At 44.0% G+C, this 27,812-nt stretch overlaps 1 protein-coding gene across 6 annotated transcripts in view; it reads right to left on the minus strand.

Moving 5' to 3' along the window:
- Nucleotides 1-27,812, minus strand: part of CENPI (centromere protein I) — a 50,197-nt gene that overhangs the window by 9,488 nt on the left and 12,897 nt on the right. For all 6 annotated transcript variants that reach the window (XM_066581635.1, XM_066581632.1, XM_066581636.1 and 3 more), the window contains 11 exons: nt 27,248-27,355; nt 18,849-18,897; nt 17,555-17,601; nt 17,056-17,145; nt 15,002-15,139; nt 11,968-12,114; nt 9,152-9,272; nt 6,986-7,074; nt 6,472-6,586; nt 3,752-3,816; nt 636-721 (listed from right to left, as the gene is read on the minus strand). In XM_066581635.1, coding sequence (XP_066437732.1) covers nt 636-721; nt 3,752-3,816; nt 6,472-6,586; nt 6,986-7,074; nt 9,152-9,272; nt 11,968-12,114; nt 15,002-15,139; nt 17,056-17,145; nt 17,555-17,601; nt 18,849-18,897; nt 27,248-27,355 — 1,055 coding nt within the window. The remainder of the gene's footprint in view (nt 1-635; nt 722-3,751; nt 3,817-6,471; nt 6,587-6,985; nt 7,075-9,151; nt 9,273-11,967; nt 12,115-15,001; nt 15,140-17,055; nt 17,146-17,554; nt 17,602-18,848; nt 18,898-27,247; nt 27,356-27,812) is intronic.

The following is a 27,812-nucleotide window of genomic DNA, read 5'->3' on the forward strand; positions in this document are numbered from 1 at the left end:
CCCATTACTACTGGCAATTTGTCAAGTATTCCTTGCAGCAATCTAATAGGCCAGGAAAGAACGTAGACAGAAAAAGCAATAGGAAACTACATCAACTGTTTGGCTTTAGAGATGCATGGGGAAGGCAAAGTACTTCCTCATGGGGTTGCTGCCCCACCAGTTGTGCTGAAGGCACTTTTACCACTGGGGCTGCTATAACTACTAGGCGTACCATTATCACTGGGGGCCACTATAACTACTGGAACCACTGGGGACTGCTATTACTAGTGAGGGCACTATTACCACTTGGGGCCACTCTAACTATTGTAACACTGGGTGCATCATTAATTCTTAAGGGCCATGATTACTACTGGGGTCTCAGAGAAGGGGCACAATTACTATATGGCCACCTAGAGGGGACACAATTACTATGGAGGACGCTGCGACTATCCAAATACACTTGAAATAAAACCCTCCACATATTTAGTGCACCAGGGAAGTTTCAATAAGTATGAAATATTTTCATCCTATTTTATATTGTCTAAAACTTTTTTTTTTTTTTTGCGCTTTACAATCTACAACAAATGCAGAAAACACACACACATTATGCCAGACATCAATTGATAGAGGACGGGGGAGAGGTGGATATTTCTTACTTGTCTGAACTTCTGAGCTCTGGATAGACAGTGTGTTTCACCAACCAGTTTTGCAAAAGTGCTTTCATAGACTTCAGCGCATCAATCTAGGAGAGAAATAATGGTGAGCTGCTAAAGAAAAATATATGAACACATTATTTATCGTTGTACTGTATTTCCCAGTAATTGGGGGGGGGGGGGGTGATTTTATCCTTGAGTGGAGAACAATGCACTGAAGGGACAGCAGCTTAAACCCTTTATCACCACTACTGATCTAGGGATATTGTGACCACCGTGTACTGCAGCTACATATAAACATAAGACCTCTATAGCAGCAGATTGAGCGGTTCAGCATTAACACGATTGCGCCGAGTATGTATCCGACATTCCGTTTCAGCATCACAATATCCTATTCGACGTCTGACGTACGTCACAAGAGGTGCGGGTTGAGCATTAAGCAGCGTTGGGAGCCGCGCCAACTCCATGCCCAGCGGGTGGCAGTAGCTAGGACACATCTGAGGGGAAGGAGAGGCATATTTTATTTTGTATCCTTCTGTGATGGTTCTTAGGATCTGAGGCGATTGTGAGCCATTCTGCTGGAAGTTGACGTAGCCTCCCTACCACCAATCTGGTGTCATTGCTTATGTTAAGGCCGGCTGGGATTGAGAAGGAAATACCAGACTTTCCCTTTGGGAAACATCACTTCCTCCATGTTTTCCTTCTATAGCTGTGGGAGCTTTCTTAGGAGGCAAGAAAGGTTTTCTCTTCCTGGAACCCCCGAATGGGAGAACACATTGATTTCAATGGGTTAATTTATAGGAGCGATTTTTCGCTTGTTAAAAAAAAAATAAAAAAAAAAAAAAAATCTGCATTGCGCTCACATGTGAATGCGATTGTCACGAGATACTGGTTTTCCTATTACTATTGAATGATCATGCCATTTGCATTGATCTGCAGTGATGCCTTTTTCTTCATAAAACACATTGCAAGCGCAGATTTACAAGTACCATAACGGTCAGTGCCGCGATTTTCGAGTGGAGTTGGTCCTATTTTTAGGCTTTTAGCACACCTTATCAATAATGCAGACGCTGCGGGCGAAAACTAAAGTAAATCATGGTGCTTTGCCAAACGTCTGTGTGAGGGAGGCCTTACAGTCTAGCAATCTAGGCATTGCCCAACACACTGACACAATTAAGCAATCATGGGCCAAGAAGGAGCTCCATGGTAGGCATGCTTTTGACCTTAGTCAGGATCATGTTGACAAAACTATAATCAAACTGCTGGATGGGTCGGGCTCACCTCTGCAGAAACAGAGGGGCTCATGAGTGCCATACAGCATCAATTCATAAACCCAAACACACATCCTAAAACACCACATTACTAAGATGGGGGCAGAAAGTGCCACATCGTGGCAGAAACTATACAACACGTCACCTCGATTTCCAAGTCTTGGTGCAGACAGATTACTAACAGACATTCAAATAGCAAATCTAATCCACCAAGAGCTTGTAGACCAGCACCAACTATCAGACACTCATATCCCAAACTACATACACTCCACAGACATTCTAGAAAATATGCACAAATTGTACCACAACAGACATCACACTCATGGATGAAAACTAGAGATGAGCGAACGTACTCGGATAGGCACTACTCGTCCGAGTAATGTGCCTTATCCGAGTACCGCTGTGTTCGTGCTCAAAGATTCGGGACGCGCTGCGGAGCGGGGAGCTGCAGGGGAGAGCGGGGAAGAACGGAGGGGAGATCTTTCTCTCCTTCTCTCCCGGCCGCTCTGCCCCGCTCCCTGCTGCGACTCACCTGTCAGCAGCGGAGCGCCCCGTATCTTTGAGCACGAACACAGCGGTACTCGGATAAGGCACATTACTCGGACGAGTAGTGCCTATCCGAGTACGTTCGCTCATCTCTAATGAAAACCAAACAACCACAGATATATCCATTCTAAACACTCAACAGTCAAAAAACATACAACGAGAAAAAGTCTATAGATACACGGAACCCACACAGGTGAGATGCTGTGGAGAATGGATGAGATACTCACTGTGCCGCTCATCCTCTCTCCAACTGGGGTCGGACCACATAAACGTCTACAAACTTTACATCTGAACAAAAACATTCATATTACTGCAGAAAGCAGCCGTACTAAATACATGTCACATGTCAGGAAGTTTCTAGACCTGAACACACACAGCCGTAATTCGTGCTTTCGCTGGTCGCTCTGCCTTCACCGTTGTCAGGCTTAGTACCGGTATTAACAGAGAAACATTTAACAAATCTAATATATTAGTGTATTGACACACCTGTAAGAGTCCGAATTATGGGATTAACATGAACAGTGAATGATGTATTAAAAAAAAACAAACAAAAAAAAACCTACGCTTTTTTTTTTTCAGCTAAAGCACAAACTTTTTGAAGCTTTTTCCATGACATTATATGGTAAATTAAAGGATACCATTTAAAAGGGTCATCACACACGGGTACAGCTCTTGGAACAAGAACGAACGAAAAATGGAATAGTGGCTGTTAAAGGGGTTGTCCCGCGCCGAAATGGGTTTTTTTTTTTTCAATAGCCCCCCCCCCCCCCCGGTTCAGCGCGAGACAAACCAGATGCAGGGATAAAAAAAAAGAAAAAGAAAACGGGTAGTACTTACCCGAATCCCCGCGCTCCGGTGACTTCTTACTTACCTTGTGAAGATGGCCGCCAGGATCTTCACCCTCGGTGGACCGCAGGTCTTCTGTGCGGTCCATTGCCGATTCCAGCCTCCTGATTGGCTGGAATCGGCACACGTGACGAGGCGGAGCTACGAGGAGCCGCTCTCTGGCACGAGCGGCCCCATTCAGAAGACAGGACTGCGCAAGCGCGTCTAATCGGGCGATTAGACACTGAAGATTAGACGGCACCATGGAGACGGGGACGCCAGCAACGGAACAGGTAAGTGAAAAACTTCTGTATGGCTCATAATTAATGCACAATGTACATTACAAAGTGCATTAATATGGCCATACAGAAGTGTATAACCCCACTTGCTGCCGCGGGACAACCCCTTTAAGGTGATAAATGTAACTCTGTTACATATCGAATTAAAAGGAAAAAAAAAATGTACAAGTAAACTTACCAGAAAGCTTGAAGATGATGAGATGAACAGCTCACTAAGAGTTTCAAACAGAAGATCTTTAATGTCTGGAGGTGAAAAAAAAAAATAAAAAATTTTATACACACAAGATCCTAATATAAAATTATACATATGAGGGAGTCACACTCCACAGCCAGACAATTTTAAATGAACTTTCAAAAAAAGACAAAATATAATTTTTGACGAGCTCCCAGCTTTTCAATACACTTTGTCCACGTGTTAACAAGCTTTTGTATTTTTTCATTAACCCATTAAGGACCAAGCACAGTAAATTTACGACGCTTGGTCCTGGGCTTTAAACTCAGCAGATAGTAAAAATACGGTGGGTGGATGGGTGGGGGAGGATGTTAAAGCCTCCTGCTTCTGCAATAAATAAGAAGCATGTCGGTTTGTCAACCGTTGATCACAGCTGATTACCCGGAGGAGAAGGCACGAGTGCTATGTACTAGTATAACTTCCACTACATGAGCCAGTGGTCATGTGACCGCCGGGATCCCCTGCTACAGCAGAGCTACAGGGTCGTACTAGACTCTGACCAGCTCTGCCAGTGACTAATGTCCCTACTGGGGATGTTTTTCCCTGTAACTGAGGCTCCTATGGATGTCCCAGCTACAGTAGGAGTGTCAAATAAAAAAAAAGGAGAAACACATGTGAATGTTCCTCAGAGGTCTTATGACATCATGGGATGCATACATGATAAAAAAAAAAAATTACATAAAGTAAAAACAAAATTACAGAATAAAAAAAAAAAAATATTATATATCTATATATAATAAAAGAAAATAACCCTAAGCCGACGCAACCAAAAACTGTTGTCATATGCGCCCTGTAATCCAAAACCATACATATTATATATCAAAAACTTCCAAAACAAAAAAAGGAACCCATTTCTTTACTTTATTTTAGCGTAAATATACTATTTAAAAAGAAAGGGGGGGGGGGGGGGACTTTAAAAAAAAGGCAGTGAAAGACAAAAAATAATAGCCCTATGTGTCATTGGGGGGGGGGGGGGAAGGGGAGAGAAGCAGCAAAAATAATTTTGGTAGCTGAAAAAAAATTAAAATTAAAAATGGGGCAGTTAAACCACCACATGGATAAAATCCTTAAAAAGAGAAAAAGTGTCTGGTCCTTAAGGTAAGGTACATAACAGCCTGGTCCTTGGGGGGTAAAAATGTTTTAGGCTGAGCAGAGAGCCACGAATGCACTGCTGTCTTCACTCAGATGTGCCAAACAGGTGATAGTCCAATGGGGCAAAGTCAGGACCAAAGGTAGGATGCTTCGACAGTATGGGCAGTGCTGTGCAGAGTCATACAACACTTGTATAGTAGTCCTCTGTCCTTGTTTGAGTTTTAGGCTTTAGCTCCTCAGTGAGCATCTCACTAACAAGGACTGTTGAACCTTTTTCCTGATCATGTCCCAGTACTGGACACCCTGGAGAATCCCAGAAAACTGTAAGGATCAATGTTCCAGCTGACATTTAAACTTTTCCCTCGGCCGGCGATTGAGGACGTTTCCACTCCATACTTCACTTTTCAGTACGGAGTTTGGAAACGGGGCTGGGTTTTTCTCACCTTTTGGAAGCAGGCGAGCGCTTCAGCACAGCCCCGTTTGTGTAGGTCTTACTCAAGTGAATGAGAAGTACAAGAGAAGTGAGGCACAGCACACTACACTGCTTCTGTAAGTCCATGTAAAGAAAAGAGTCCCTTCCATTCACTTTAATGCGAAATACGCAAACAGTTCGCTATACTGAAGCGCTCAGTTCTCGTAGATAGTGGCCCCTAACTAAAGCTGCTGATTCCCATCTTGGCTATGAAGAGACGAGATGGGAAGTTTCATGTAAGAGATGAGCACACGCTGTAATGTATTGTTAAGTGCACAGACATGCACTCCCTTTCCTCTTGACTGGACATATTCTGAGATGACTGGTAAAAGGTAACAGACTTCATGTTTAGGAAGAAGACAAAAAAGCCACAGACCACGCCATATTTAAATGTGCACTTTTCTTTCTGCACAGATGCCATCCATTGGCTGTAGGCTTTCATGCTACAAAATAAAACAATTAAAGGGGTTGTCCCGCGGCAGCAAGTGGGGTTATACACTTCTGTATGGCCATATTAATGCACTTTGTAATATACATCGTGCATTAAATATGAGCCATACAGAAGTTATATACTCACCTTTTCTGCGCTGGCGTCCCCGTCTCCATGGTGCCATCTAATTTCGCTCGATTAGACACACTTGCACTTGCGCAGAAGGGTCTTCTCCCTTCTGGTCGGTCCGGGCACGAGCGGTGTTCTGGCTCCGCCCCTTGTACGCGTCATCGCGTAGCTCCGCCCCATCACGTGTACCGATTCCAGCCAATCAGGAGGCTGGAATCGTCAATGGACCGCACAGAGCCCACGGTGCACCATGGGAGAAGATCCCGGCGGCCATCTTGGAGGAAAAGAAGGAAGAAGTTGCAGACAGGGGATTCGGGTAAGTAAAATTTTTTTTTAAAATTTCAACACATCCCTTGGGTTTGTCCTGCGCTGAACCCCTCGTATGCAAAGAAAAAAAAAACGTTTCGGCGCGGGACAACCCCTTTAATGATTCTTCTTTTATTGGTCAGGGAATTACTCAATTTTTATTCCTGAGAAATGGAGTCCTTGATGAAATGTAAGCAAACCAAGCTGAAGGTGGACGCATCGGTATCTTTTGCTCACCTGAAAAGTTGTGAAGTGGAATCCAACTAATCAATTGCAATATCTGCAGGTGATGATTCCCGTTCCAGTGTGGGAGACATTTATGTAGAAAACCTTCAGTACCTGAAAGTCCTTCCTAATGGAAAAAGAAAAAAGCTCCAATTTAGATTACATTTCGATCTTCAAGTGTTTCGTCACGCAAGTTTAATGCAGCACGGGTGGGTTATCAATTGTGCCATAGAATGCATCAATGTAACAAGCAGTAAAAATGGTGCAAGTGTTGCCAAATTTATAAACTTGGAGCAACTACTAGGCATGCTGGACAGTCTCCTCTTTCGGGGAGTGCAGATCTGTCAGCCCTGTATGATGCTATAATAATGCGCTTGAGCTGCGAGACCACCTCTAAGCTAGTGCTACTAGTTTGTGAACTTTTGTATAGACAAGTCTCCACACCTTACTACATCTCCAGATTACATATGCTTTGTGCTATAACACCCATATGCCATCATATAATAACATTAAGATGGAGACTTACTTGAAGAAATTCCTGTGTGCGTACAATGGTGTTTAAGAAGGCTTCCACTTCCTGCTCGTTACGTTTCTGTCCGGAGGACCAGGAGCATTCTGACAAAACAGAAGTCTTCCATCAAAGCAATTTGGAAAGAGGGTGTAATGAACTTAAAATTTAAAGAGCATCCGCTACCATTATTTTGCTACCCTATCCGAGGACAGCACAAGATGGGCACAGGCAAGTCGACTACAGAGATATGTACCGCATGTACATGTCCAGTAGTTTGGGAGAAACTTGCATTGTATTGGTAGCAGTAAGACAAAGGAATAATTCTCGAGATTCATGAGCTCCAATTAGAACTGCCCACCCGTCATCCAATTGTAGTGGTCTCCCTATTAATAGTAATAGGGAGACGGATGTCAATCAATGGCTGGAGAGTGGGGCTAGGCTATTCGAAGCTTATAAACATCCAGGACTAGTCCTCTATGTGTGGCTGCTACTAATAAAATGCTAGTTTCCACCAAACTACTGCACATATACGTATAGCAGACATATCGCTCTGATCAGCATGTCTGGCAATATCTTATGCTGCACTCGGAGAAGGCTTCAGAGCGATGGGGACAGATTCCGTCAAGTGTCATTTAAAAAAAAAGGCATTGGGGAAACTTACACTTTAAAAATCAGTTTTGCAGACCGGAAATGCAGGGTTTTTAAATCCATTTTTTTCTAGTAAATTACCAAGACTAGGGCTGCGCTCAGAGGCATTAACCAAATGTCAAGTTTGAACATGTGGCACTTTACCGTGATTTTGAGCGGCGTTTTCAAAACGCATTGTACAGCGTTCAACAGCATTTTTTTAATGCACCTCATCATTGTGATGGGTGTTAAAAAGCGCTAAAAAACCCGAAACTAGAGCAGACAGCGATTTGGGGTGTTAGAACACTATTTGCGATTCCCCATTTAAATCAAAGGGAGCGTTTTACAGCGTTTAGCGTGGAGTTTCAAGAGAGCAGCCTCAGGCAGGGCGACTGTTAGGACAGACCGTAAACCAACCCGAAATCACATGACTGGTGAAAGCAGAGGGAGAAGGAAGGGGGTTGGGGGGTACATTTTTTTGTTTTTTAGGGGGGGGGGGGGGGGGAGGAGGGTAAAGAGACGACGACTCCCAAAGCCGAAGTTTTGGCAAACGTCAGTTTTCAGTTGCGGAACTAGGAGAGTCAAGTTACCAGTTCGTAATAATGTTTCCTCCTCTCCCACAACAGTACCATGAGAGAGCTCTGTGAAGGAGGCACTGCCTGAAGATGTCTAAATGAGAGAGAGAAAGATCCGAGAGAAACATCTAGCTGATAGTGGTGATTAAAGTGGAAGGAGAAGACTAAACTGCATTACAAATGTGACCAATGGTGGCTTCTCTATATTCAGTCCAGGAGGCGGCTACTACTGTAGTGAGTGACCTTTGAGAGGAAGGGAAGGGAAGGGAAGGAAGATCCTCAAAACTGCTTCAGTACGACTGAGATTACTTACTACAGATTTACTCCTGAAGAGGAACTCAACATAAAAGGGGTTTTCTGGGCAAATCATATTGATGACCCATTTTCGGAATAAGTCAATCGTTGATTGCTGGGGACCCACCACTCAGGATCTCTGCTGATCAGCAATCAGATCCTCCCTCTACGGGACAGGAAAACCACTGGAGGAAAAAGTCTCTTTATCCAGGTTTGCTGTCCCTAAGGGCCAGGGGTCCCTCTGTAAGGGTACTGTTGTAGAAGAGGTAAAATACCACTTAATATGAAAACTACAGAGTAACGGTTCATGTGACCTATGACATAACGACAAGACTGACTAACACGCTAGTCAAATATACCAAACAGAATTTTCTGTAAATTGGGGGTTTAGGCTCTGTTCAGGCCTCCGGCACAGATCTGTCTTAGGATCAGTTTCCTGCAGGGATTCTATTCTCACACGATCAAACAGGAAAAATGGAAACCCAAATGCAGATGTGATCAGAGCCTGGGAGTCAGGATTAATAGAAATGGTCAATTCAAAAAGAGCGCAAAAAAAATAGGACTTCCGGTACTTTAGAAGGGGGAAAGAAAAAAGGTTACATATTTTCTGCTTATGTCCAGAAATGTATAAAGGCCGATGCGTGCCTCTTGTTATAAGGGATGATCAAGTCAATTCTTGTGGTACCTTCTTGAAGTGTAAAGGCCAACCAGTTGTTCAATCGCAGTAGAGCGTCATCCTCACCAATACAGTTAATATAATTCAACAGTAAAGGATTCTGTATTGCAGAACCCATCTGAGCGGGAAGCTGAAGACAATGAAGAGAAGTAAAAATTGTTAAAATAATCATTTAACAAGCAATGTGTACAATACTGATTTGTAGACTGAGAAAATGTAGTAAATACGCAGAATTTTATTACCCTATCAAGAGTCATCTCTTTAAAAATGAATGTCTCTTTAAGAGGATTGTTTTTGTAGCTGTTTAATAGCATAGTAAGTGTTATATAGTAGTACATGTAGGAACTGGGGGCTATTAGCATCAGTGTATGGCGTCGCTGCACAACACATACACTGGTGCTGTATGGCCGAACAAGGGACATTATAGGTTAGGGACAGTGGACAGCCCCCTTATACAGGAGCCAAGCTAGCTGTGAGCTGTGCATGCTCCATGGCATACACAGTTCACAGCGTTCCTGTTCGGTGGAGCGTAGCGGCATGATAGTGAAGGTCGGAAGCAGCGGCCATTAGGCTTTTTCTGGCAACAAAAATGGAGTTGAGGATGACAGCAGCAGAGCAAGGATCTTCTATCTGGTTCTAGAGATAGGAGAGGAGGTCAGGAGAAGCAGCAGTGAGAAGAGAAGGAGGGGCAGGAGAAGCAGCAGTGAGAAGAGAAGGAGGGGCAGGAGAAGCAGCAGTGAGAAGAGAAGGAGGGGCAGGAGAAGCAGCAGTGAGAAGAGAAGGAGGGGCAGGAGAAGCAGCAGTGAGAAGAGAAGGAGGGGCAGGAGAAGCAGCAGTGAGAAGAGAAGGAGGGGCAGGAGAAGCAGCAGTGAGAAGAGAAGGAGGGCAGGAGAAGCAGCAGTGAGAAGAGAAGGAGGGCAGGAGAAGCAGCAGTGAGAAGAGAAGGAGGGCAGCGCTATTGTAAGCTTGACTTTAGTGCTGGGCAGATTATCAACAAAATGATGCTGCACGCTTGTAGGCGGTGTGGCATCGCATCATGGCAGAAGAAACCGTCCCATAATGTAGTGGTAAAACGGAATTAGTGCCGATGTCAACTTAGCCTAACACTTTCCATTACAACATGATAAAGTGAGAAGATGTAGGATACAACTGGTAGGTAACCTCTCCAAAAGACAGTTGCTAAAAGAAAAGAGCCAGTAGGCAGAAAAAATAAATAAAAATTATATATATATAAAAATTTTTTTTTTTTTTTAATTAGTCCTCAGTTGTTTGTTAAACCAAGCCTGATGGAGACCCAACTGCGGGCTGTCACTTTCTTATTTTTTTCTAAAAGGATTGCCAGAATGTCTTCCTAAATATTTTCTCCCAAGTACCCCAACAGAACAACTTAATTGTATAACATTAGTCCAACCAGATTACACCTAGAATGGTCAGGTACTGCCCAAGGAGGGAATCATCTGCCCCAAACCTGGCCTGGAGCCAGAACCCTCCTACCACTGTATATGCCAGCACCCGTGCCTAGCATTCCTGTACATAAATCATCAGGTTTCTTTGTTGATGCTGTCATTTTTGGCCTTGCAAATACAGCATAGTGGCATGTAATGGCCTATATAAAAATGACACTTAAAAGTAGAATTACAGTGTGCCTCTACTTCTGGGCACTATAAAACGGCCTTGCAATGGGTTACAAATTCCATTCTGGCATCTTCTTAAGCAGGCGTGTTTGTCATATTAAAGGGTGAATGCACATGGGAGGATTTGAATTGCGGAATCCAGAGCAGGCGCCCACCTCTAGATTCCGCAGCAAATACCACCCATAGCATGCTATGGAAAAGGAATTCTTCATGCACACGAGTGGAAGCCAATTGTGGCTTCTGGTGACGGATTGAAGGGAAAAGAAACAAAGCAAAAAAAACAAAAAACGCAGCATGCTGCATTTACCCGTGGTGTAGCAACGGACAGCTTCCATTGAAGTCAATGGAAACCGCCTGATCTGCACCCTGTCCACAATTGACATTGCAGACAGGCCGCAGGAAAAGCAGGAGTTTAAAAAATAAAATCTGTACAGCGCATGTCCGACAGCGAGCCATGCAGACCATCCACAGTACAGAGGAAGATCAAGAAAGCAGCTCTGCACGTCCGCCACTGCTGCCAGGGCTGGATTCCACATGCAGAATCCAGCTCTGCCATGTGCATGCAGCCCAATTCTGGGGTGCCTTTCCTCAGTATGTAAACTAAAATGGCAGACAAATTGACGAAGTGGAACAAAATGCTATTTTTTACTTTTTGGGTCTTCTGGTCACCAAGGAAAAAAAAAAAAAGGGAAAAGTTCTATTATAATTTTTTTCCCTATAATATTCAGTGATTGTTCTATTTTAACTGCACTTTTCAGGCCTTTGTGATGTAACTGCAAGTGAAGCAGTTGCAAAGATATCATTTAAAGCCGTGCATACCAGAACTGCACAAAAAGTCACCGAAGCATCGACTCTTGGTCATGAAAGGGTTTAACTAGCCAAGTACACAATCAAACGACAGTCTAAATCATGGACCTGCAACTATTGCTTTCCACAAGGCACCCTCACAAAGCATCAATTTCCCTTATTCCGACCACCTTGACTCGGATGTGGATTGTGGAGGACGACGTTTTAATTGGGGATGTGACAACATAATGTAGAGTGGAGTGAACAGAGGTTATTAGAAATGTTAGTCCAATAGATGGACGTATATTCAAGCCATTATATGGATTCTATAGGCTCCCTGGAAGAGAATTCCGAAGTAGTAGAACTGACTGGCAAGATGAGGGACCGTGAAATAAAAGTCAGTACCTGAAGCTCCAGGATGTTCTCCAGAAGCTGGGCAAAAGTCTGAACTTTCTCCATCGGGCAAGTCCTATTATTGGACACAAGACTGTCGGAATCGCTCTTCCAAACAGTAGAACTAGTCATGGGTATGTAGGGATTACTGTTCCACTTCTGTGAAGAAAAAAAATATATAGAAGTTATTAATAACACCATCATTTAGTAGGTCAAAACCTGCTGCAAGGAAAACAGCCGTAAACGGAAGCCGAATGACAGAAGGGGGAACGCAAATATAATATACCATAAGTTTATGTTGCTGACCAACGAGACCTCCGCCAATCACCTGACCAGAAGCTGGTAGTGAACGGCAGTAGTACAGCACTGGGGACCCTTCATTCTAACGATCCTGGAGATCCCAACAGTATGACCCTCATATACCGGATCATCAAAACCCCTGTAAGGCTTTCTTCACACCCAAGGCTGTAGTTTTTTTTCCCCCTTCTCTTTTGGGGGGGGAGGGGGGGGGGGGGCACGTAAAAGAAAACCCAGGTTATATTTTTCCATGTATTCTGCACGCAAGAACCCAATTGTTCTTTATGGATGTGTACGGAATGCAGTGCATACACAATTATATTGCTGATGTGCAACTTTTTCCTTGCGTTGCTAGGAGATATAAGGAGGAAGTTAAAAAAAAAAAAAAAGTAAAGTAGAAACTAGAAAGCCAGTGCAGGACAGAACGTGTAAAATGGGCTGTACATACAAAGGGCAAATGTGAGCATAAATGTGACAATACAGTCATGGGAAACCATGCTTGGGGTACGTTTATACGCAGCCGATTCGCCAGAAATCTGCACCATTAGGGCGCCCACCCACTGGCGTTTTTTTTTCCCTGTGAAATTCGCAGCATTTTTTTCTCTGCAGGGGGTCTATGGGACTTGTAATGTTAAAATCGCGATCGCGCAGGGAAAAAAAACGCCAGTGGGTGGGCGCCCTTAGGTGTAAATCTGCCGATTCTACCATTTCAATTGGATAGGCAAAATCTGCAGTGGATGCATACCAAAAAGGTGCGGATCTGCTGCAGATTTTTCAGCTGGAGAAAATCCACCACAAATCAGCTACATGTGAACGCAGCCTTATAGTTTATAACACCTCAAAAAGTTGCACTTCAGCTTCCCTGCATTTGCCATCAGAGGTAAGATATTATACCTCAAACACAACTTTAAGCTGCACAGCAGAGACGGAGGATATTTTTCTGCGTGGTGTAATACCCGGAATTACTTTGCTTTGGAAGTGCTCCCTGCAACAATCCTCCATGTCCAGCTACCTGAAGCTCCCTGCCATTGGTCTGCAAGGGTTAAGTTGTAAGAGCGGCTTCAAAATTTCCAGAATTATTCTCTGCACATCCGTACAGGTTGAAAGAACAGTTTTTTTTGGTACTCCACTTCGGTATTGCACATACCGCCATATATCATTACATCTACCAGAGCAGCCCCTTCCATATATGTGTATCTATACAGATCAATGGCAAGAAAACAAAAAAGTATCCTTTGAATCTCCTCCTCCTCCTCCGATCTTACTTGGATGTCCATATTTACTTAAAGGGGTTGTCTCGCGAAAGCAAGTGGGGTTCAGCACTTCTGTATGGCCATATTAATGCACTTTGTAATATACATCGTGCATTAAATATGAGCCATACAGAAGTTATTCACTTACCTTCCCTGCGCTGGCGTCCCCGTCTCCGTGTAACTTCAGCATCTAATCGCCCGATTAGACGCGCTTGCGCAGAAGGGTCTTCTGCCTTCGGGTCTGTCCGGCAGCAGAGGCGTTCTGGCTCCGCCCCTTCTACGCATCATCGCGTAGCTCCGCCCCATCACGTGTGCCGATTCCAGCCTCCTGATTGGCTGGAATCGGCACATGTGACGGGGCGGAGCTACGCGATGACGCGTAAAATGGGCGGAGCCAGAATACCGCTCGTGCCAGACCGAGCCGAGGGCAGAAGACCCTTCTACGCAAGCGCGTCTAATCGGGCGATTAGACGCTGAAGTTAGACGGAGCCATGGAGACGAGGACGCCAGTGCAGGGAAGGTAAGTGAATAACTTCTGTATGGCTCATATTTAATGCACGATGTATATTACAAAGTGCATTAATATGGCCATACAGAAGTGCTTAACCCCACTTGCTTTCGCGAGACAACCCCTTTAATGCTATAAAACGTGGTCTGACTGTTATCCATGTCAAACACAATCTAACTGAACTACTACACAAACAGTTGTGCCATTTACGGGTTTTACCGAGCACATTGAGTAACAGTGCAGAGAAAGTGAACCCTTGAATGTAATCATCTGTACATCCCCTTAGGCAGCAATCATCTCCCTTCTGGAGAATATCGCAGTAATATGGTATGTGATGGAACATGGAAAATAAAAAATAAAAAATTAAGCAAATGTGTGCAAATGGAATCTGAAAGGGAAAAACAAACACCTGTGTGTGCACCTCCATATAAAATCAGAGGCCCATAAGGCACAATTACGGGCTACAGGCACTATAAGATCCACATGTGTAATACAGTCGAGCTTGAGGCCTAAAATATACAATATGGCGGCCCCTGTAAAGTTCAGAGAGATGGCAAAGGAGCTCCGTCCTCATATCCAGGGAGAAGTAGAAGCTTCGTTTTCAATACAGCAGGCCTGAAGGAGCCATTTGGTCAGCATCGAAATGTGTTAGCGGGTGCTGTATTGAAAAGAACATCTCCTCTCCCGGAGTACCTGGATGTGCGCCGACGGAACATACAACAGAATGGTTACATGCCACATCAGATCAAAGCTGAGAGCAGTACGGCTGTGGGTTTTCCACAATTACACAAAGCACTCTAGGTCTTACTCCTGTAAAGGGAAGACATGTCCAAGATGGCAAGACAGTGGAGATAAAACAATGCAGACTAAAATAGGGTCACAACATGTTGAAGGAGTGTCAGCAGTTTTCCATTTAGAAGGAAAAAATGGTAAAGAAAAGCAAACAAAATCAATCATAAAAAAAAAAAAAACCCACTCCTAAACTCACCCTTTTGAGAGATCGTGATGTTGGTGTCTTTCTTTCTCCGAGAGACAGCCTAGAATCTCCAAGAGGATCCCCCGAGTTATTCCTTGCGATAGCCTTCAGCTCTGAGGTAAACAGCTGTTTAGAATCCCTGAAGTAGATCTGCAAACGGCCAAGATTTAAGTCACTTTAAGATTTACTACTAGAGTTTCTTGTTGGAACTTTATAATTTTAGAATATCGCTTTATTCAACTTTATACACCAATAAGCCCCAACATTAAAACCAGTGACAGATAAAAGGATACGACAATAACACCTGCCAAGAGGTGGGATATATCAGGCATCAATGGAACAGCCGGTTCTGGAAGGGGAGGTTGGAAGCAAGAAAAAATAAATAAACTTGGCGTAAAAATTGGAGTAACTTTCGCATGGGCCAAATTGTGATGGTTGGGGGGGGGGGGGGGGTCAAAGCCTCTTCAAAATGACAGCTCTTGCAGGGCGTTTCCAATATACAGTGGAAGTTCGAAGAAGGTGAATCGGTGACAGACTCTTAGGTGCCCAAGGCTCACTGATGTGTGTTGAGCCAAGGCTAGCCCGCCTGGTCCGATACCACAGAAAAGCTACTATACTACAAACTGCTGAAAAACAAAGTTATCCAGACATGAAAACACACCAAATAAAATACTCCAAAGCATGTTCATGCAATGGTATTAAAACAAGTACAAATCGCTCTTCCTCATGCCACTTCCATTCCATTGGTGTCTGATCCTCCACTGTAACAGGGATATAACAAACATGGACCACTGTAGCCAATCGCCTCACCTGGGACATCATAATTAAGAGCCCTCTTGGGGTTTTTGCCTTCTTTTGGATCAACAACATAGGAGGATAAACAGGCTGAACTAGATGGACGTTGTCTTCATTCGGCCTTACATACTAGGTTACTATGATGGAATTAAGAGCAGTGATCTACCAGGCACTGGCAAAATGGGAACGGTGGGAGACCAGACTAGCAGAGTACGGCTTTTTAAATTTTTATTTATTTATAACCACTTGGAACTGCTTTGGACTACAGGTTTTAATCATAGGCAGAAGTTAAGGGTTTATCTAGTCAGAAACAAGTCATAACAGTGCATATCATAGTGCATGATATACTTTGGAGGGAAAGTGACGATTCCTATCCATTGCTACAAGTGCCTACCATAGGCATGAGTATCAGATGAAGCAATGGAAGGTGGTGTGGTCTACCGACTCAGGTTTTCTTTTGCATCATGAGGTTAGCCAGGTGGATCTGCATTACTTACCTGGGGAAAGAGATGACATCCGGATGCTCTATGGGATAAAAACAAGCCAACAGAGGTAGTGTGGAGTTCTGGGCAAGGTTTTGCTGGGAAACCTTAGGTGCTGGCATTCATGGGATATCATTTTGACATATACTAGCTAAACATTCCAGACCAAGTACACCCCTACATGGTAGCACTATTATTCCCCAATAGCAGGAACCTCTTTCAGAAGGATAATGCGCCATACCGCACTGCCAAGTTGTCTAGGAATGGTACGAAAAACATGAAAAAAAAAGTACTTCAAGGTGTTAACGTGGCCTCCAAATTCACGCCACACAGGTGGTCTGCGCATGCGCAGCTGTGCGGCCCCATTCAACGGGACAGAAGAGCAGACTGCGCAAGCACGTCTAATCGAGGCAGAAGGCAACTTCGGTCGATGCCATGGAGACGGGGACACCAACACCGGGGAGGGGGGTAAGTATATAACTTCTGTATGGCCAATATTTAATGCACGATGTGTATTACAAAGTGCATTTATATGGCCATACAGAAGTGTATAACTTCCCTTGCTTTTGCGGGACAACCCCTTTAAAGAATCTACTGCTAGGACGCCTAGCCTTCAGTGGTCTTGTTGAGTTCATGTCTCAATGAGGGAGGTGTTCTGGGGATACACGGAGGGCTACACAATATTAGGTATGTGATATAAATGTCATGGCTGATTAGGTAAATTGATCAAAAAGAGAAAACACCAATTTAAACAATATTAAAGCCACTGTAATTTTAGCGATAACTTGCCTTTATTTTGCCGGGTAAAGTAAGGGAAACCAACTCTGGACAGAAAACTTTATATACAGATAGAAGGCCGAGGACGTACGGTATCAGTCCCTGCAAAATTATAAACAGATATGAACAAATTTTAAAGAGGAAGGAGGAAAAGATAAATGGAGTCGCAGAAGTACTAATGTTGGAACACGGCTCTAAGTGTTATAACATAGGGTGCTTTGTAGAGTTCAGACAAACTGCAGAAGCGGTCACTAGACTCCGGCCTGAAGAGTAAGGATTAGCGAGTGCGATAAATACCGTCCCGCTTGTACACAACGTCATCAATGATTAGGGAAACATTTCAGTAACAGAAGTCCTATAACCAGGCAGTTCAGTGGCTCCGTTTCTTGCTGTGGTTCAGTGGGGTTAGTGCAGCTGCCTACTCTAATTCTTGTAATAAAAGCAACACCACCAGAGGAGCATACAAAGTGAGCGTACTCCGGAGGTCGCGCGGTCGTGATGAGTTTCATACCTTTCTGTTCTGCAGTTCAAGTAGCCTTCGGACTCTGTATGCCTTCACTGTTAAGGTTAAAAGATATAAAACAAGCGTAAAAGATATGCTCAAAAAAGTATAACACCACCACATGGCTGAACTTGAGAGAAGATATACGACTCCACGCCCTGGGGTTGAGTGTTCGTACCGTTCAGAAAAACCACTGAACTAAAAGGTTTCATTCCCATTTTATTAATTCAAAATAAATCCTTAGCAACGCGTTTCGGCTCAACATTGTTCCTTTTTCAAGATTTATAATACACATCCATGTACTTACTCAAAAGAATTTGTAAATAGCGCCATGCTGTCTGTCGTCATTTATGGGGAGGGGATTCCCCATGTATGAAGCATGATTTACGTGCTCCTTCTGTGGAACGCAGCTCATGTTCCAGGTTCTAAATTAACGTTATCAAACGCTGTCAATCTGTGTGCGTTCCTCTATACAGCTTCAGGCCTTAGTCACACGGGCGTTTTTTCGCGCGATTTGCGGATCGCATGACGGATACTCATCCGCAAATCGCGTGACCGGGGCCCCAAAAAAAAAACCCCAAAAAAAACAAACAAAAAAAAAAAAAGCCCGAAAAATCTGCTCCTAGCCGCGTTTCATTAGAAACGGGCCGGAGCTGTCCAGCGCATTGAATGCAATGGAGCCGGCAATACAGCTGGCTCCATTGAAAGCAATGGGCTGCCGGTGATCGCACAATGAATTTTCGGGAAGGGCTTAAATATATAAGCCCTTCCCTGCAATTCATCCAGAAATGTGTAAAAAAAAAAATGTATACTCACCTTTCCGCTGCAGCCGGAGTTCAGCCACAGCCGCCGGCAGTTCTCCTGAACTGCTTCTCTATAGTATTCAGCAGCCGGGGCTTTAAAATCCCCGCCTGCTGAATGAGCTGCCTCTAATTGGTCACAGCCTGACCAATCAGAGGCAGCTCTCTCACACACACCCATTCATGAATTTATGAATGGGTGAGTGACTGCTGCCTCTCATTGGCTCAGCGGGAACAATCATGTTAGTAAGAGGGAGCCCCTCTGTTAAACGGCTTAGATGCCATTGCTATTGACCACACCATTTAATGGCTTAAGCAGTTGAGATCAGACATTTAGCTTCTGGTCTGGCAGTGGATGGATGGGCAGGCACAGATTCTGAGCCTGGACAATCCCCAACCTGCAACTATACTTTAAAGTGCGGGAAGTCACTCAAAACCTCTATATTTGGGGAAGGGGTTAGCACACTGCATATACATAACCACACAAAACATCTTTTCCTTACCATGCTCCTTTCTGGTTATCAGGTAGAGCAGGTGACACAGGGACGGGCACTGCAGAGATAAAGGAAACATGAAAACCTATTTCACACGGAATTAAAAAAAAAAAAAAAAAAAAAAAAAAAAATACTGCTTCTAGTTCGTCCAAAATTTAAAACCCACAATTGTGGATTTACAAACTTCAATTAATAGTATATGAAAACAAGAAACTGACTTAACATGCCAATTACAAAATGGTGACAATGACCCAAATTCTAAACATCAATCCCATCACTATGGTTGTGTGAAAACAATGATAGCAAGGAAATTCTAGAAGGAACATCTTCCATGCTGCAGTAACCACAACTTCCACAGCCTCCCACATTTGGCCCCCATGCAGTGCTAACCACAGGTGGACGGCGTTTTTGCCACAAGTGATCTCTACAGCATGGAAACCCAGCTTAAAGGGAGTTGGCCACTTTGCAGTAGAGAGTACATTAGTAAGCTGCTACTAGGATTTCCAGAGCATGTATTAATATTGTAGAGGTCCATTGTGCTGTAGTTCTGAATTACCACCCCTCATCCTATAGGGACTACTCTTCCTCCGTCCATAAGATGTCCGAATATGGAGGTGCATGCGACCATAGACATCACTTAGCGTCCCCCCGCTGCACATACAGTACATGCTGTGTACTAAGTCTACAGTATAACTCCTCACCAGCCTGGGTTCATGAAGGGTCGATCATGTCAGACCAATCTGATCAGCTTCTACGATGAAGTAAGCTCTAGGCTGGACCAGGGAGAGTCTATTGATCTCATATATCTGGACTTCTCTAAAGCATTTGACACCGTGCCACATAATAGGCCGATATACAAAATGAGGCAGCTCGGATTGGGTGAAAACGTGTGTAAGTGGGTAAAGAATTGGCTCAGAGATAGAAAGTAGAAGGTGGTAATAAATGGTTTGTACTCTGATTGGGCCATGGTCACTAGCGGGGTGCCACAGGGTTCATTATTGGGCCCCATACTGTTCAATATATTTATCAACGACCTGATAGAGGGGCTGCACAGTAAAATATCAATATTTGGAGACTATATAAAATTATACAAGATAATTAATACAACGGAGGACAATGTGCGGCTACAAACGGACCTAGATAAGCTGGGGGCTTGGGCAGAAAAATGGCAAATGAAGTTCAATGTTGATAAATGTAAGGTTATGCATATGGGCAGGAGAAACAGATGTCACCAATATACACTAAATGGGGTACTGCTAGGAAAAAGTGATATGGAAAAAGACCTGGGGGTACCAGTGGACTGTAGACTTAACTAGAGCAATCAATGCCAGTAAGCTGCTGCAAAAGCTAATAAAGTCTTGGGGTGCATTAAAAGAGGTATAGGGGCGAGGAACAAGAACATTATCCTTCCACTATATAAGGCACTAGTCAGGCCTCACATGGAATACTGCGTACAGTTCTGGTCACCGGTGCTCAAGAAAGATGTTACAGTGCTGGAGGGGGTTTAAAGAAGGGCAACTAAACTAATAAACAGAATGAAGGGACTGGAATACCCAGAGAGGATATCAAAACTGGGATTATTCATCCTGGAAAAAAAGCCGGTTAAGGAGCGACCAAATAACTATGTATAAATACATGAGGGGACAATACAAGGGTCTCTCCCAGGATCTGTTTATACCCAGGACCACGACGGTAACAAGAGGGCATCTGCTACGTTTAGAGGTAAGAAGGTTTCATCACCAACACAGAAAGAGGTTCTTTACTGTAAGAGCAGTAAGACTGTGGAACGCTCTGCCTGAGGACGTGGTGATGGCAAATTCGAATAGGAGGAGATTAAGAGGAAGTAGATGACTTTCTAGAGCAGAAGGCTATTACAGGGTATAGACATTAAATAACCAGCGGGGCTGTTGATGTTGAAGTCAGCTAGGAACTTTCAAACATGGATCCAGGGATTACTCTGGCTGCCGTTATGGAGTTGTGAAGGAATTTTTTTTCTCCAAATGAGCCAAGTTGGCTCGTTTTTTTTTTTGCCTTCCTCTGGAACAAGGGGTGTTCAAATCGAGGTGGGGTTGAAACCGGCTGAATTAGATGTACATAGTATGTTGGGCCGAATAAAGACAATGTTACTATGGTCACATACTCCTCCATTTTCAGCCATCTTATGAATGGAACAGCAGTCTGGGCGGGAAGAGCAGGTGGGGCTTCATGAATGCATAGCAGACCTACGCATGAATATATATATCATATTTATTAACAGTCAGATTTGTAAAGCATTTACTATTAAAAGGGGTTCCACATTTACGATGGGCAGGAAAGTTAACCCACTGGACTTCCCTCCATCGATGCTAGCAGGCCATGTAAATTTGATATATGTACTCCACAATTCTCCCATCCTGGTTTATAAACATTTAACGCGCCCTGCAAAATAACTAACATATTATGGAGGGGGCTCTACTCAGAATTAAACGAGAAATTCTCTGCTTGCCAATGGAAGCAGGAGGGTTGGCCCTTACCCACTTCCACTGTTATTCTCTGGCTAGCCAGTTAGTGTATGCAGGTTGGTGGCGGTCTTCCTCAGATACTAACCCAGGTGGTAGGCCTAAAGCGCAGAGGGGGGGGGAGGGGAGGGGGGGGGGGGCGGTCTTGGTCAGAGTTTGAGATGGCAGTTCAGGGGTCCCGTTTCCCGAGTGGTTACTATGCCCATACCCATGTGGGTTACATTAAAGAGCCGGCATACTGCATTTTATTTAGTACCTGATGAGGCGGCTAAATAGTCTCCCCCCCCCCCCCCCCCATACGCCTTGTGGAGAAATTAATGTGTTATACACCTGCAAACACAATACTCACCTCACGTCTGTGTCCCCAGCGCGATGGTCTTCCCGGTGGTGTGGCAAGCTGTTTGAGAATTCTCGCCACTGCCAGGTCCCTGCTCAGCTTTGAAATCCCCCTGTGTAGGTAAGCGCTGTGATTGGATCAAGTGCCAGCCAATCACAGCCGGCGCTCGATGATTCACAGCCATTCAGTGGATGACATCACTGAATGGCTGTGATTGGTTTAATTGAACGCCGGCTGCGATTGGCTGGCGCTCGATCCAATAACAGCGCTTACTTACAGTGCTGATCATCGCGCCGGGGACACAGACGCCAGCTGGGAGGTGAGTATTGCATTTTTTCTTTACCCAGTATATACTCGAGTATACGTAGGCCTATACTCGAGTCAATAAGTTTTCCCGTTTTTTTTGTGGTAAAACTTATTGACTCGGCTTATACTCGGTTTGGCTAATACTTGAGTATATACGGTAGTTTGATAGGGTAGACTGGAGGGGCTTTCTTCTAAAGGCCAACGATCTTGTGATGCAAGGTCTAGTCCAGAATGCCCAAGAGAGTCTTTGATTGGAACTTTACCCAAAGGCACACCCAAAAGCTTCAAGATTTAGGCCCCATATAGGAAAGTTAAACCTACATTGTAATGAATGAAGTGTTCTGTTTACCAATCGAAGAACGGTAAGGAATACTTAGACTGGTACATTACCGTATAGAGGAAATTACCCAAAAAAGGGAAAAACACAGCCCAGGAATAGTTCCTCACATAGATAAGACAACTTTTATTAGTTTAATGTAATTACAGTTTGTTTATATTGTAATCACTAAAATTACAATATTAAAAAAAATTATACACATCCATGACAAATGCCATGCTTGTTATGTTCAGGCCGGCTTCACACTGGTGATAGACAATTTTGCGCTGTGAGAGTGAAAACACATGAAAATGAAACCAATGATTTTCATTGGTTTCATTCTCATTTGTGATCCCTTCACTGCACACCCGCAGCGTGAAGAAAAAGCAGCGCTAGCAGCCATTGTCAATGGGGCCGGCGCCAGCCCCATCGAGAACATAGGCAGTACATTGCGCTCCCCTGACACAGCTATGGCAGGAGATTTCTTCATCCCTGCGGGGACGGAGGAATCCTCTGCCATAGCGGTCACAGCTATGGCAGAGGTCTGGCATGCTATCCATTGCTTTCAATAGGGCCGGCGCTGCTGCAGCCCCATTAAAAGCAATTGGTTGCAGGCAAGCACCACAGCAATGATTTTTTGGGGAAGGGCTTGAAATATAAGACCTTCCCTTAAAAATCCTCTCTAGCTGTAAAGAAAAGTTTAAAAAAAGAAAAAAAGATTTAACTCACCGTCCGGCACTTCTCTCCAGCCCTGGCAGACGTCTTCTGGAGGCTGGGGATTGAAAAAAATCCCTGCCCCAAGTTAGTGCTTCCCCTGATTGGATGAGCGCTGTGACCAATCACAGGCACAGCTCACCTGTCAATCAGTGACAGCTGGGTGCTGCCCCTGATTGGCTGAGCGCTGTAACCAATCAGGGGCAACGATTTTTACTTTTCTTTACAGCTAGAGAGGTTTTTTTCTTTTTCCCCCAGGGAAGGGTTTATATTTCAAGCCCTTCCCCCCAAAATAATCGCTGCAGTGCTTGCCTGCAACCCATTGCTTTCAATGGAGCTGCAGCAGCACTAGCCCTATTGAAAGCAATGGATAGCATCGTGGACCTCTGTCACAGCTGTGCCAGCTATGGCAGAGGATTCCTTCATCCCCGTGGGGATGAAGGAATCTCCCGTAATAGCTGTCAGGGGAGCGCAACGTAATGCCTACGTTTTCAATGGGGCCAGCACTGCTGGCGCCGGTCCTATTCAAAACAATGGGCGATAGCGCTGCTGGCACCGGCTCTATTGAAAACAATGGGCGATTGTGCCGATTTTTCTTAGCGCTGTGAGTGTGCAGTGAAGGGATCACAAATGAGAATGAAACCATTGAAAATCGCCAGTGTGAAGCCAGCCTAAAAAGGTATCCACCAAAGATAAATCATTTCAGATTTTCACCTTCGTTGTGACTCATCTGTACAATTCCATTGACAAAAAACTGAAATCTTTTAGAGTGGAAAAATTACAAAAACCACCACACTAAAACAATGTGCTTGCATAAATATGTACATCCTAAAACGAATATTTTGTTGATGTACCCTTTGAATGCTGTCAGTCTTTTTGGGTCAGTGTCCATCTACATGGCATATGTTGACTTAATCTTTGCCCACTCTTCCTCGCAAAGGTGCTCCAAATCTGTCAGATTGTAAGGCCTCAAATGTGTAGCGCCCTCTTGAGGTCAACTCACAGATCTTCAATGGGATTCAGGTCTGACTCTGGCTGGGCCATTCCAAAGCTTTGTTCAACTTCTGGCGAGGCCATTTTTTGGTTGATTTGAATATATGATGTTTGCTAAAAAGCTGAAGAGGATGTTCACCTTTCAGCATGAGACCTGAAGGTTTTGTGCCAAAATGGGTTGCTATCTGGGACTGTTCATAATTCCATCCATCTGGTGGTCTTCTGGTGATGGCAGTGTTGGCTTTGTGCCAAACATACCTTTTGGAATTATGGCCAAAAAGTCCATCCTTGGCCTCCTCAGACATAACTCGCTCTCCTGCATATATTTAGCAGACTTTATGTAGGATTTAGCAAAACCTAGTCGGCTTGGATGATGTTCTTTGCTAGAAGAGGCTTCAGTCTTGCCCCCATACCCACAGCATGAAGACTACGGAGTTGGTTGTCACATGCACTACACAACCAGTACTTGCCAGAACCTCCTGCAGCTCCTTTAATGCTGCTGTCGGCCTCTTGGAGCCTGCGGGAACAAATATCTGGTCTTTTCATCGATTCTTCAGGGATGTGCAGTTCTTGTGCCAAATGTAATCTCCTTCTTGATGAAGTCTTCACTGTGCTCCATGGTAGATTTAATGTCTTGCAAAGGTTTTGGCCCCTCCTCCTGACTGACATCTTCCAACATTCAGATCCCTTTGATGATGTGCTGTAAGATCTTTACGGGTCAACTAAGAAAAAGTCAGTAAAATCCTCCTTATATGGGGGTCAATGAGAATCCCTGTAAATAACGGCAGCGGAGAATTGACTGTTTATCAGGAGTTTAAATTTGAATGCCCAATTCTGAACACAAGCAGATCCCCAAATATAAGAGGGCGTTCACACGTATGCAAACACATTTTAGTTCTGTAACTTGAATTTTCCCAACCTAAAAAGTCAGTACATCAATGGATTTGTAGAATGGGTCACATTGAAAAAGGCACAAATTAAAGAAATCAAAGATTAATCATTAACAGATTTAACATGACAAGAGCAGGGCATTCTAACAGGGCTATGTGGACTTTATACGAGGGGCTGCTGATAAGTCTTTGGCTTTGTGTTCTTTTCTTGTTTCTATGGTAACGAATGTTACATCACCTGAAAGCCTTCTGTGTCTAATATGTTTTCAAAATGTTGTGTTTGTAGCTTATGGCAACAGTGATCTCGGCACGCGGGAAAACAAAATGGTGGAGTCTAAGGTGATATTCACAGCGAATGAGAGCAGAGGAGTGATAACATTCTTGTTTCTGCTAGGAAAGTCCACGAAGGATATTCCTGGTGATATGTCGCAGACATTGGGGGATCAATGCCCTTCATATTCTACAGTTAAGAACTGGGTTGCCAAATTTAAAACGGGCCACTCCAGCACCAACGATGAGGAACGTCCTGGACGACCGAGAGAGGTGTTGTTCCGGAGATCGTCGATGCTCTGCACAACCTCATACTGGAGAATCGGAGAATTTCAGCTGAAGGAATAGCAGACATCAGCGGGATTTCTCGTGATTGTGTTTGTGTCATTATCCATGAACATCTGAACATGAAGAAGCTATCTGCAAAGTGGGTCCCCAAATGTTTGACAACAGATCAGAAAAGCATGCGAGTGAAAACTTCCCGGTCCATTTGTCAGCATTTCCGGACTGATAAGAACTTCCTGGATCGACTGGACACTATGGATGAGACCCGGATTTATTTGTATGACCCTGAAACCAAGGAGCAGTCAAAAGGGTGGAGGCACAGTGGTTCTCCTCGCCCAAAGAAGTTCAGCCACTAAGGTGATGGCGTCTGTTCTGGGATAAGGGGGGCATGCTGCTAGTGGACTACCTTCAAAATGGTTCGACCATCAATGCAAGGTATTACACTGAACTTTTGGACCAATTGAAGGCAGCTCTGAAGGCCAAAAGGCGCGGCAAGCTGTCCAAAGGAATCTTGTTCCTGCAAGACAACGCCTCCGCTCATACTGCACAAGCGACCACGGCAAAACTGGTGGAGCTAGGCTTCCAGCTGGTTGACCACCCACCTTATTGACCAGATCTAGCTCCCTCCGACTATCATCCGTTTCCAAACCTGAAGAAACACCTCAAGGGTACCAAATTTCACACCATTTATGATGCCATGGCTGCTACGGATGACTGGTTTGAGGCACAACCGAAATCCTTCTTTTTGCAAGGCTTACAGAACTTGGAATACCGATTTAAGAAGTGTGTTGGCATCAGTGGAGAGTATGTGGGAGAAATGTAAAGCTTCATCTTCCTAGGTAAAGCCAAAGACTTATCAGCACCCACTCGTATCCACTGTATGTATTATACAATGTGTGGACAGACCAACGTTCACAACAAGCACTTGTTCCTCACGTGCCACCCCTCTCCTCAGATTGTAAGCTTTTGCAGGCATGGCCCTCACCCCTACGGTTCAGTTTATTAGTATTATAATCTATTGTCCGATTTCATCTGTATTTCAACCCTCTGATTTTTGAAGCGCTGCAGAATATGTTGCGCTATATAAGATTATGATGAGGTCTTAATGGCAGCACTGTAACTGTATGAACTGGGAAGAGGTTAGTCATTGACGACTACAAATAAAGCCCCATTTACACGCAAAGACGATTGCTCAAAAGACAGATTGAGTGACAGTTTTGAACGATCATTTTGCATAGCTACTAAATGGGCGCTAATGCCGATAAGTAGTTTATTAGCTTCATTTGCATCTAAAATTAAGCTCCCTTCGCTGTATGCAGATGGCAGCAGGTGGTCTGTTATCCGCATGCAGCGCCATTGTTCTAGGTTATCAGCGCTCCCCAGGTAAATCACAGCATGCGGTCCCTGCTATCAGCTGGCCAGCCAAACAATGTTTTTTTATGTTGAACTCAAAATCATCGTTCGGCTGAAAAGCTAATGATGGTAGCATTTACACGCAATTATTATCGCTCAAAAGACACCGCTTGAATGAATAGTGAGAGATCATCGTTGTGTGTAAATGGGCCTTAAGATTTGTAAGCAATTAAACAATAAAAGTATCCCACTACGCATCTTCTTGCCCTAGATTGTCAAGCTTCACTCCGACGGTGCCCATTGTGGCCACCTTCTCCTCTCTGGAACATTACAGCGATCTGCCTGGACACGGTCAACCATTATACTTTTCCTAAGCAGAAGTTATGATACACAAACCCAATAAGTTTGCTGGGCATAAATACCCCAAAAGTAAAGGTGCATCTTACCAGTTTGTCATCCGATAGCAAACAGAAGAAAAAGTTGTAGAGGTAAGAGAGGGCATCTTTGCATGAAATGAGATCAAACACAGATATCAGCCAGCGAACAAACAGGACCTGCAAGAGGATAAACAGTACTTTAGTTTAAAAACCACACAAACACTATAAAAGTCAGATTTTACAGACTAGGCCCAAATTGATTTTTGAAATACAAGTGCACTATCAGACAAAATTATGAAAATGGTCTTATAAAAAAAAAAAATAAAAAAAAATAAAGAGCAGTTATTCTGCCAATGTTTTGGGTTTTGTTTCTACAGTGTGCAGCATTTGGTAAAAACATGATCACTTTATGTGGATCAGCTTGCAGTTTGTGATGCAACAGCGCCATCTGCTTGCTAAAGCAAGTAACTACACGCTGAGATGAGTCAGAGCAGCAGAACACAGCAAGTATACCATAGTATGTTAGGCTGAATGAAGGAAATGTCCATCTAGTTCAGCCCGTTTCAACTCCACCCTTTTGGGTCAAGAGGAAGGCAAAAAAACAACAAAAAACAAAACAAACAAAAGAAAAAAA

This window comes from Eleutherodactylus coqui, chromosome 10 (genome assembly GCF_035609145.1).
Source record: "Eleutherodactylus coqui strain aEleCoq1 chromosome 10, aEleCoq1.hap1, whole genome shotgun sequence".
Lineage (NCBI taxonomy): Eukaryota > Metazoa > Chordata > Amphibia > Anura > Eleutherodactylidae > Eleutherodactylus > Eleutherodactylus coqui.